Raw genomic sequence first — 11132 nt, 5'->3', positions numbered from 1 at the left:
AGTTACATTAGTTATTTCTTCTTTTAAGTCTGGTTTTTTTTTTTTTTTTTTCTTAACACAGGCACTGAAGGTCCTGAGAACTGCAGAGTTTGCTCCTTTTGTTGTTTTCATTGCTGCACCAACTATTACTCCAGGTTTAAATGAGGTAAGAATCAATCTGTTTTTCCCCAAATAAGCCGTAAGGATCAAGCCTTAGTCCCCAGCACAGTCAGAAGCCTGTCAACCTACATTTGCAGCAAGGCTGCTCTGATGAAATGGGATGTGGAGTAGAATGCTACATGGGACAGCCTTATCAGTAAGTTGACTTCTAAAATCTGAGGACAAACCCCCTCACTCCCACCAGGACCAAGGCATCCCAGGTGTCTCACAACCTCCAGGGCTGCCAGCCTACTCCCTCCCCAGTTAGAGGTTGTGCGGCCCGTGGAGTGGAACCTTTGTGGAATTTCTCTCCAGGCCCCTGGAGACTACCAAACCTAGAAATTAGCTCTGTCCACTGTCAAGCCAGCTCAAGTCAGAAACTGCCACAGACGTGGTACTCATGAGAGTTGGCTGCCGACTTAGAAGGTTTTCCATTGCTGAGCAGATCCAAAGGGTAGTTACCATGTGTCTGCTAAGTGTAGCAGTGCCTATCTGCTATAGGTTCCTTAGTTAAGGGGAGACTCTTATACAAAGTTATCCTGAAGACAGTTGCTTTCATAGGTTCTAGAAATCATCAGAGGACTCGACTCTGTTCAGTCAACACTGACCTAAACTCACCCAAGCTTAAAATCTAGTTAAATCAAGGCTTGGAAATTTTCCCTTTGTGTACCTTTAAGGAAGATTCAGGATTTTGATTTACCTATGTTACTCATATTTTCCGTCATGTTTTTGTCATTCCATCTGCAAGAGATATATTCCTTTGTAAAATTCTACTTTCCCATCTTTTTTAATACACAAGCATGTTTGAAACTCCACATTGTGGTTAGCTTTTATCCTTCAGTTGCCATGTATTTTCTTGAATCATCATCTTTGCTTTGTTTTGTTTTGCCTGTTTTCCTGCCCTTTTACTAATTTTCCATAGCTGCCAAAATGGTGCAGAAAATTGCCTGTAAGTACCAGCTAGGAGGTAGTGAAATACAGCCTTGTTTCTTTTAATAGATTTAGAATGTAGACACTTTGTTCCCACAAATCCTTGCTTTTGCTGTTAGAATAAAGGCATTTTGTTTTCACTGAGTTAAACCCTGCTCACGTGTGAGTCAAGCACACAGACAAGCTGTTGTCGAGGAAGAGACTGACAAATATAGCTTCATCTTAAAAGATTCTTAAGAGGGAGCTTTATTTTTCTGTAAAGAGACCTACATTAAAAATGTGATACTTTCAGCCATAAATTTTCTTGAATATTTTCATCAGCCCAGCTTGCTGAGCAAATCATAAACTCTGCTAGTGGTTTTTGAAGCTCAGGACTATATATTCAAATAGAATCCCGTGTGCCAGAGAGTGATGTTGTAGGAATTGTTCCTTTTCATCCTGGTAGGAAGCACTCCTGTCTTTGGGTGAATGCACGTTTGCTAAAATGGTGGGTTTTTTTGTTTGTTTGGTTGGTTGGTTTTTTTGCATTGTATTGGTTATTAAGTAAAGCCACAGTGAAAATACTATGCTTTTTAAGTGCAAGCAGAACTAGAAGGTGATGATTAACTGGGGTCTTAGCTACACTGTAGTACTTAACACTCTCATTCAAAGCATGCCCTGTCCTGCTTTGAAATGCCTGTAAAAGAGGACAAAACAGGTAGGACATTCTTGGTTCAGAGTGCCCTGAGAGAAAAGATTGAGTTCCCGTCTGCTGTGGTGTCTGTGCATGCCCACTGCAGGGCCAGGACAGAATCAAGCAAGTCTCTTTATCTCACTTCTAGTCCCCTTTCTTGAGAGCTGTACCCAGAGAGCTGAGGCTTGCCTGGACCTCCCAGCAGCCTCACCAGGAAGGGTCTCTTGCCAATAATAGAGGGGCCTTAGAGAAGAGGAGGGGAGGGGCCCTAAGCCAGTACTGGGCACTACGGCTCCTAGGTCCTTGAAGGTACTGCATCTTTTATTTTCTCTGGAGATCTTTCTCTGTCACCCGGGGCCCCCATTTCCGGGAAGAATTGCTCAGTCTCTTGATTTTAGATTTAATACTTGTAAAACCCTGTAATGACTGGCACTAGTCAGACAAGTGCTTGTTCTTTTGACAGCATTTATTAAGCACTTACTATGTGTAAGGCACTATGCCTAATGCTGGGGCACAGCAATTACAGGGCACACAAGACAAGTTTATAGCTGGAGACAGAGCCACTAATCAAATAAAGAGGTATTTCATTATCTCTATGTATATTTAAGACTCAGCCCAAGAGCTCACCCACCTAGTGTTTGGCAGGTAGGGGGTGGTTAATTTGACTCACAAAGTTCCCTAGTGTCAAGGTTGAACCTGCCCTTTGGGAGTTCAGCATGACAAATTTGACTCATGAAGATATAGAGGCAGTCTTCTTTCTGGTGGCTCTTAAGAGACCCCTGTCTTGAAAGAACTGCCACTCTGTAGCGGAAGCTACACTTGCGTGACAAAGCTGGGACCTAAACTCCCTCCTCCTGTTGGATCCCTCTTGCGAGAGTTCTTAAAATCTGTGGCAAGCTGCAGCTTAGGGAACATCCTTTGTTGCAGCAAACCTCTCTAGAGTTCAGTAGCTTCTCTTCCTTTGGTTTTTTTCATAAGAGATACAAGGACCTGTGAACAGTGACATTTGTCCAGCCATTTCTAATGCAGACCAATTTGGGGGGATTCATCAGATGCCAGGTGCCGTTTGTTGGGGAAACAGCCTTATTCCGGCCATTATTTGTAACACTCAAAGAGCTTTTGCCTCTGACATCAGCTGCTATTGAGTGAGGGCCATTATATGTAACTGAATTCCTGGAATGGTGGCACCTTTAAGTACAAGAGGAAAAAATACAACTTAATTTGTCATCCAAGGGCAGGGACTTGCTGGTGCAAACCCTGAGGCCTGGTTCCAGTGAGTGCGGAGGACCAAGGGGAGGGGGACAAAGAGCTCCGGCCTTGCCACCGTAGCCCTCTCCCAATTGGGAGAGTGGCTTGAGGCTAGGGCAGGGGGCTTCCTGTGGGCCTGTTTGGGCCACCATAGCCACTGTAACCCACACCTGGCATGGCCCTACCAAGCCTGACTCTGGGGACAGGCACAGCTAGGCCTGAGTGGGGGTGGCGTGTTTCCTGAAGAGTGTCTGTTTTCTCTGGTTCGTCTGCTTTGTCATGGACCCTCTGTTGCATGTTGAGCGATCACTGTCTCCTCTGTCATGGAGCAGACTTGGCCTCATGCTGGAATACGGCATGTCAGGGTCTGGCCTTGACTGTTTCTGACACTGGGATGAACAAAAATGTGAAAAGAAAATGAATCCAACTGATTTCTCTCTTCTGTTTGCTTTTCCTCCTCTCATGCCCACCCCTACCTCCATCTCATCACCATTTAGGATGAATCTCTTCAGCGTCTGCAGAAGGAGTCTGACATCTTACAGAGAACATATGCACACTACTTCGATCTCACAATTATCAACAATGAAATTGATGAGACAATCAGACATCTGGAGGAAGCTGTTGAGCTCGTGTGCACAGCCCCACAGTGGGTCCCTGTCTCCTGGGTCTATTAGGCCTCTCCCCAGATATCTGAGCATAACTGGGAGCACCTCATACGTGGAAAAGCCTCTTTGTTATCGGCCTTGTGTCAGCAGGTCATGGTCCCTAGAGACTACCTAGTTGTAGTGTGACCTACATTTATAATTATTGTCATGTCCGAATAGATAGGAGGAGAAAAACAATTACACACTAATTTAAAGAGACAGTATCTTTTTTAATCAGTTCTCCTAAACTTTAATAAAATGTATCTTTAAATGTATGTATTATTCAATCCTTTGGAATGTTATATTTTGGAAATCATAGCTTTTTATTTCCAAGGCCCCTAAAACTGCACAAAATAGATGCTGCTTTCTATAATCTATTTTAATAATAATAAACAATGATTCTGTTACCTTGACTGGGGTGGAACACTACATTCTTTTAGAGTCTGATTTTATGGATTGGAATATCTTTCTTTCCTTTATTTATTTGAAATAATTAGTGTAGTGATTACAAAACAGTCATAAATTTTAAAGGCCTTTTTTCTCTTTTTTTTTTTTTTTTTTTAAAATAGTATTTTTTTTTAAGTCCTTTATGTAACATCCAGATAATGTGATACTGTCTCTTTGAAGCACCCTGTAAACCTTTTAGAGATTTGAAGTTGGGTCTTGACTCTTAATGCATGTGGACAGTCGCGAGCGTTTATGCTGTCGGTGTGTCTGTGTTGGACAAAACAATCTGTAATCTACAGCAAAGTACATTCTACATTCCGTTCATGGGGCACACCCAGGGGAATAAGAATAAAATGCTATTATGACTAAGTTGTAAACCTATGCACATCCCTTGCATTTTGGGCAACTTTATAAAAAAAAAAAAAGAAACTGATTTTTATTAATAATAATCATGTAGTGAAATGTGTTTGTAATTTTGTCTCAATTTAATTTGTTGTAAGGTGGGGGGGAATTGCTGGTTTCACCATTTCAGATCTGTGTTGTCTAAGAGTATTAACGTTTTAAGCAAAGAAATGAGGATTTTTAATCTGTATGTAATTGTTTTAAAGCACCCATTTTAAGAGAAAATACTGTGCAATGAAGAAACCAGTTTTGGCATTTGCTATAAACTGAAATATTCCAAAAGAATAATCTATAACAGCCCTGTAAATTCCTTTAAAATGATAACAGGACAGTTTGACCAATTTTTTTTAAATATACTTCCTTTTATGTGTTCAATAATTAAAATGCCTTTGGGTCCTTCATTTCATTATAGATTTGTTCAGGCTTCCAAGCTGATAATCTTTTCAATTGTATAATTTGTTAGATGCTCATCAAACCTTTGAAGGCCCAGGAGTGAGTATCAGTTGGCAGGGCGACAAAGGAGCCTGCCAGAGCACAGCTGGACCGCGTCTGACTCGCACAGAGCCATGCGCCCAAGGGCCACGGGTGTACTGGAGGCCACCTGTGGTCTCTTCTTCCTCTTGCTGTATCCCTTGGCACAGGGGAATCATCTGTCCTTGTTGCTTTAGAGACATTAACCATCTCATAACCCTTCCATGAAGTCACATTCTTCCAATACAGGAGATTTGGGCTGGGGTTCTCAGACTCTTTGCCAGAGGTCAGTAGAATGTTTTTCATTAGCGTGTGAGGGTGTGAAGTACTTATATTAGCCTGTGATCCTTGAAAACATACCATCGTTTTTTGCTTCTTGTAGGTTAGATGGCCTTGTCACTTTGTGCCTTGGCAGGATGTGCAGGGTGTTTTCTGAGCCGAACAGCTCCTCTTAAAGGACCAAACAGAGAAGGAGTTAGTATACTTCTTTTACGTTGTCAGCACCCTACCCGCCTCCGCCCCCACTGCCTATTATGAAATGATGACGATTTTTTTTTTTCTGATGTTGTTCTTTGTCAGTGACCAGATGAATCTGCAACTTACTAACAAGGTATTGAGTGAACTACTTCTATTTGGGCCCCACAGTGGGGTGACCAAGCCACCAAACCAGAGACAAGCTCCACAGTGGTCTCACGCTAGATGGAGAGAGAAACCTTCAAAGAGTTGGTTAGGGCTGTGTTAGGACTGATTCAAATCTGATAGATGCCAAGGCCAGACAGTCATTCCTGGTATGGTACTGACCACAATTGGGGCTCTTAGTGTGAAGGTGCCCACTCTACCTCTTTTCTGGTGAAGCACAAAGACAACTACAACTAACACATGGGAAACAGAAACTTCCCTCCCTCTAGTGGAAACCCCCACGCCCCCACTTGCCCTTTGAGCCCACATCTCCAGAGATGCTGACGGTGCCTGTCTTAAGCCAGCTGCCATGTTTATAAAGGTGGATTAAGCAGAGGAGGAGAAAAGCAATGCCAACTTAAATGTCTGTGGCCCCAGACTTCACAGGCACTGTAGCACTCTTCCTCCGTGGCTTTATCCATCCTCTGAGAAGCACCCAGGCAGGCATCATTGTTGCCATCATTCCGATGGTGAAATCCCTGCATGCAGAACTCACTGACTTCTCAAAGAGGTTATGTGTTCCATTCCACTAATACATGTCTTCTCTAAAGCAGTGTCTTTATGACCTAGCTGCATATACTTAATTTCTGAATTCAGAGTAATTTCAGTACATTGCTGCTGCTGCTGCTGCTGCTACTGCTACATTACAATTGTCCACTAAGCAATCAGAGAAAATTGCTAAAAGCTTCTTTACTGCTTCCATTCCATCAGCAGAACCCCCCCCCTCCCCCCACTTTTAAAGACCAGAACGAATGATTAGAGTACTAAGTCTTATTAGTGGTCAGTTGAAGTACTGGAGAGCCATATTTTGAAGGTTCTCTCCCCCACCCAACTCCATTCCCCACAGCAAGAAAGGGAGTGTTTTTATATGTTGAATTCTTTGTTAAAAAGATGAAATGTCCTGATTTTCCAATCACAAGACAGTAATTACTTTGCACATGCAGCATATCCCATTTTAACGCTAAAAAGGGAAATGTCACTCAATTTAAGTCATCTGGAAGTTTCCCAGTGTCAAGATAACATTGTAGCCTTTTTAAATGCAATTAAATGTACCTCTTGTCAGGTGAGATGATTTAAAACATTTGCTCAGAGAGTAAAAGAAATGGTCGACCTACTTCTTGCTATTTGCATTCAGAAAGCATCGTCCCAGCCCATCCTATTGGTGGCGGAATATCTGAAGATGTCGCAAAGTCCCCCACTGCAGGAGAAATGCAGGAGGTGTGCCTGTTCCCCGTCCAATTCCTTCTTAGGCTGCTAGAGCCAGCCAGTGGGCCAAGCCTTCCTCTGTGCTCCAGGCAGGCCTGGGCTGCAGCTACTATTATCTTTTTACAGCCTTTGATCTGATCGCTGCAGAGTTCTTTTGTTTTTAAATCACTTGTATTTGTCTCTTCATTAAGGCTTCAAGTTTGTTTCTTGAAAAGTTTAGTCAATTGAACCACCCTCCAGGAAGATTCCCAGCGTGGAAACTGCCCCTGAAAAACAAGGCAACCCAAAGCCAGCTCTCTTTTGTCCCCCACTGATGTCATGTCCTTTTTTTTTTTTTTTTTTTTAATTTCAGGCCAGTTTCTTAACTTGGGGCAAAGAGAATCTGTGTTGCTAAAGCTACCAAGAAACTGCTTGATTAACAAATTCTTAATAGAAATGCCTCCCACGCTGTCTCTTTGGAAAGAGAAGGCACCTTGGAATCGGCATTCCAAAACCAAGCTCCTTGTCGTCCTCATCCCTCCTCCTTCTTGCTTCCTATTATCAAACTCGTGTGTGTTTCTTGTTTTCTCAGAACTGAACACAGCCTCCTAATTCCATCCTCTTGACTAGGGCTTACAATACTGAGAGCGATTACAGCCTGTAATAGGTTAAAGGCCCCTGAGCGTGGCTCTCTTGCTCTGCGCCTCTAATTCTTCTATTAAAAATATGCTTTCCTTCTCACTGCAGCTTACAGAAAGGCGACAAGCTTTAATCACAGATCATTTCATTTGCCAGAGCCTTTCCTTTTCTAACTCCTTTAGAAATAAGATTTCCCTCTCTGTTTGGAATATCTGAATACAGGGCTCTCCTCCAAGCTCGTGGCTTGATTGGCTTTGCCTGTGCACACACACATCAGTTTGCCTTAAACTTGGAGCTATGGGGAGTCCCGGATTTTTCAGCTTAGTGGGTGAAGTTTAGCTGTCACATACATCCAGGAAGTGGGAGAAAAGGGAAAAGAAGAGGATATTCCCCACCATGTTCCCATCTGGTTTTTCCCCTGCCTTGCTTTGTGCAGCAGGTGGGCAGACAGAGCCCACAGAAACAGAAGTAGAAAGAGGACCGCACCATCTCTGGGGCCAGCACTCCCAAGTCTTAGCTCTTTGTGGGGATAGAAAATCCTGAGCTCCCACCACCTCTCATCTGACCCTCCATCAACTCCCTTGAACCTACCTGTGCAAATGGACTGAGCAAAAGAAAATGGAAAGAGACGTTTGTCACCACACAGGAGACCTTTCTGGCCCCAAGCACAGCTCAATCTCTGCGCATGCTCAGAAACTCAAAATTTAGCTACTACTTATGTGTTAGCTCCATTCTCTCCGGTGTGTGACTGAGAGAACACGCCAGTGTTCTTACTGACAGAGGCTTGGGGTGACCCTCTCTGGACCCAGAGGAAGTACAGCCTCTGTAGCAGGAGTTGTCCTTGGGAACAGAAATAGGCATTCCTCCACAATGAGTGGCTCCCCCTATTTTTTTTATTTGGAAGAGACCAAGAATTGGGGGAATTGATTTCCAGTCTTAGCTGTTTCCCGGAATGTCATCTGTGCAGGCAGGTAGGCGGCTGCCGGGTGCAGCAGGCAGCGTGACTGATGTGAAGGCCACACAACCCTCACGTGCTGAGACCCGAGTATCGTGTTTAATTGCAGTGTAGGCGCGTCCCCATTCAAACTCAGTTCTGGGGTGGTTTTGCATAAAGTTTTGCCAACGTGTTCTTTTTTCTGTATGTATTATTGCCTTTTTATAAAAGGTGTTGAAGTATTGTCTCAGTGATAAAAAGAGAGAGATGTTAATGGTTGTTGTATATTTCACCGTATCCAATTGTAAGTATTTGCAGGGTACAGCAGAGCCTTAGCTTGCAAGAGCGTTTGTGCAGGAGGTGTCCCTCAACACCCAGGAGCTGAAGGGATTGGAAAGGTTTGGATTCTTTGTAAATGTCCTGCTTTTCTTTCTCTCTGTGTGTATCTATTTACATGCCTTAGCACACGCCCTCCCATCCTGATCCCTTTGCCCTGTCGCTGGAACAACCAGAATGCTGGTGCGCTGCTGGCACAGTACAAATTGATGAAACCCTAATCAGTTATCTTGTGTGACAGGGGAAGAAGAGAAACTCCATAGTATTCCTTGTAGAATATACATACCTGTAGGATGCTGTGTAATGGGAAACCATAGAATTGGGCTTTTGTCATTTCAAAGTTGGAGAAATGTATGAATAAAATGTATAAAACATGAAAAGGCAGTTGTCTCCTCAGATTGCAGGTCAAACAGCTTGGGGACAAACAACACACTGTTAAAAGAAGAGGGATGGCCTGATTTCTAAAGGCCCCTGCAGAGTTCATCCACACGGTTAGGCCTCAGACCCCTTCCCGCAATGGTTGGGGTGGGGTGGGGGTGTTGCAGAGGGACAGCTCCCGCCCCTGTAAAGGAGCACAACCCAGTCTCCTGGTGCCCATCCTGCAGGTTTCAGTCTTCATTCAGCCATGGCTGTTAACAGACGGCATCCTGCAAGCAGTTCCAGCTCAGTTGCTTGCGTTTGGATGCAGGCTTAAAATAGCTTCATCTTTAAAAGAAAAAAGAAAGAAAAAAGAAAAAGTCTAAGTTGTGACATCTCCTAGAAATAGAAGTCTAAATTGATTTTGGTGGTGTAGGTGCCGCAGCATGGAAAATGTGGCCCTTGGTTGACATTTGCATCAAGAGCCGTGGGAGGACGCCTGCTCCAGGACTGCCGCTCCACGCAGTGCCTTTGTGATGTCATGGTTTGATTTGGTCTCTGGCTGGAGTCTGGGATGTGCTTCCTGGCATGCCTCACTAACCTGGTTTACACACGATTCCTTCCCTGTCCTTGCCCTATGCTTTGCCAAAGCAAGGAACCATGGTGGCTTCAGAGGCAACACTTGTATGTGTCACACACACCCCAGAAAGAGCCCAGGCCTGAATGAGCTTACCTGGCTCACTTTCAGAAGACCCATATGAAGGAAACATAAACTACCAGTGATTATTTGCTTTACTCAAATAAATATCATGCTACAAAAATTGTATAGAAGAGTTTAGGCCACATTCAGGCGCAAAATATGAGCCCCTGGCCTTTTAGTTCAGAAAATCCCGTTACCTTTTTACAGACTTCTTACCCTAGATACACAGAGGACAGAAAGCAAAATGCTACCATAAAGCTCATTTTTTGAACTTCATGGTATTTAAAACACATCCAACATGTCAATATTAAGCTGGTAGGAAAATATAAACATGTGTTTTCTGTGTTTTTGCCCAGTTTGCTATAATATGATAAGCTGAAGATCGTTCCATGAACCGCCATGAACAGCACATCATGCGAAAAGAATGCAATGAGATTGGTGCAGAGTAATAGACAGAGTTCAATGTCACTGAGGGTAGCAAGCCCTATGAAAGGTCAATGTTGTAGTGCAAGTGAGTTACCCAGTCACTAAAGGAAGGGATGCTCTGGGAGAGAATGTTTCAGAAAGTGGTATGTGACTTTATCAACAAGTGAGCACACACACAAGGCATGGGGCCTGCAGATAAAATCCCATGGCTGTGGCACTGTCGGAAATACTGCACCCACCACCCGTATTCCCTACTCTCCTCACCCATCATTACCTTTCAAGCCAGGTGCAGTGGCTCTCACCTGTAATCCCAGCACTTTGCAAGGCCAAAGCGGCCGGATCAGTTGAGGTCATGAGTTCGAGACCAGCCTGGCCAACATGGTGAAACCCGATCTCTACTAAAAATACAAACATTAGCTGGGCATAGTGGCAGGTGCCTGTAATCCCAGCCACTTAGGAGGCTGGAACAAGAGAATCCCTTGAACCCGGGAGGCAGAGGTTGCAGTGAGCTGAGATTGTGCCACTGCACTCCAGCCTGGGTGACAGAGCAAGACTCCATCTCAAAAAAAATTTTAAAAAAACCTTTCAGGGGTGGTGCCCAGAAACGTTTTTGCCGTAGATGTATTCTTAGGCAGGACTTCAAAAAGCTTCAATCCACTGCTGTTGCCCTCTTCACTCCTCCAGAGGCAGCTTTATAACCCCTCCCCATGGCCACTTGCCCTGCAGAGAATCTGGCTCCCTTCTGCCACCAGAGTGGTCTGATGAACAACTTGAGAGTGACAGAGCAGCCTGCTGGGACCTCAAAAGTGGCTTCAGGCCGGGCATGGTGGCTCACGCCTGTAATCCCAGCACTTTGGGAGGCCAAGGTGGGCGGATCACCTGAGGTCGGGAATTTGAGACCAGCCTGGCCAACATGGAGAAACC

General features: G+C 44.2%; 1 protein-coding gene across 1 annotated transcript in view; it reads left to right on the top strand.

The window, feature by feature from the left end:
• LOC108513361 (peripheral plasma membrane protein CASK-like) overlaps nucleotides 1-9105 on the top strand; it is a gene marked incomplete at its 5' end in the record, with an annotated part of 161015 nt that extends 151910 nt beyond the window's left edge. Inside the window, 2 exon segments of the mRNA XM_017849106.1 lie at nucleotides 62-145; nucleotides 3487-9105. Coding sequence (XP_017704595.1) covers nucleotides 62-145; nucleotides 3487-3663 — 261 coding nt within the window.
• Nucleotides 9106-11132: the final 2027 nt, after the last annotated feature.

Source organism: Rhinopithecus bieti, unplaced genomic scaffold, assembly GCF_001698545.2.
Source record: "Rhinopithecus bieti isolate Rb0 unplaced genomic scaffold, ASM169854v2 scaffold_32986, whole genome shotgun sequence".
In the NCBI taxonomy this organism is placed as follows: Eukaryota; Metazoa; Chordata; class Mammalia; order Primates; family Cercopithecidae; genus Rhinopithecus; species Rhinopithecus bieti.
Note: the sequence above shows the minus strand (reverse complement) of the source record. Positions and strands in the feature narration are given on the sequence as shown.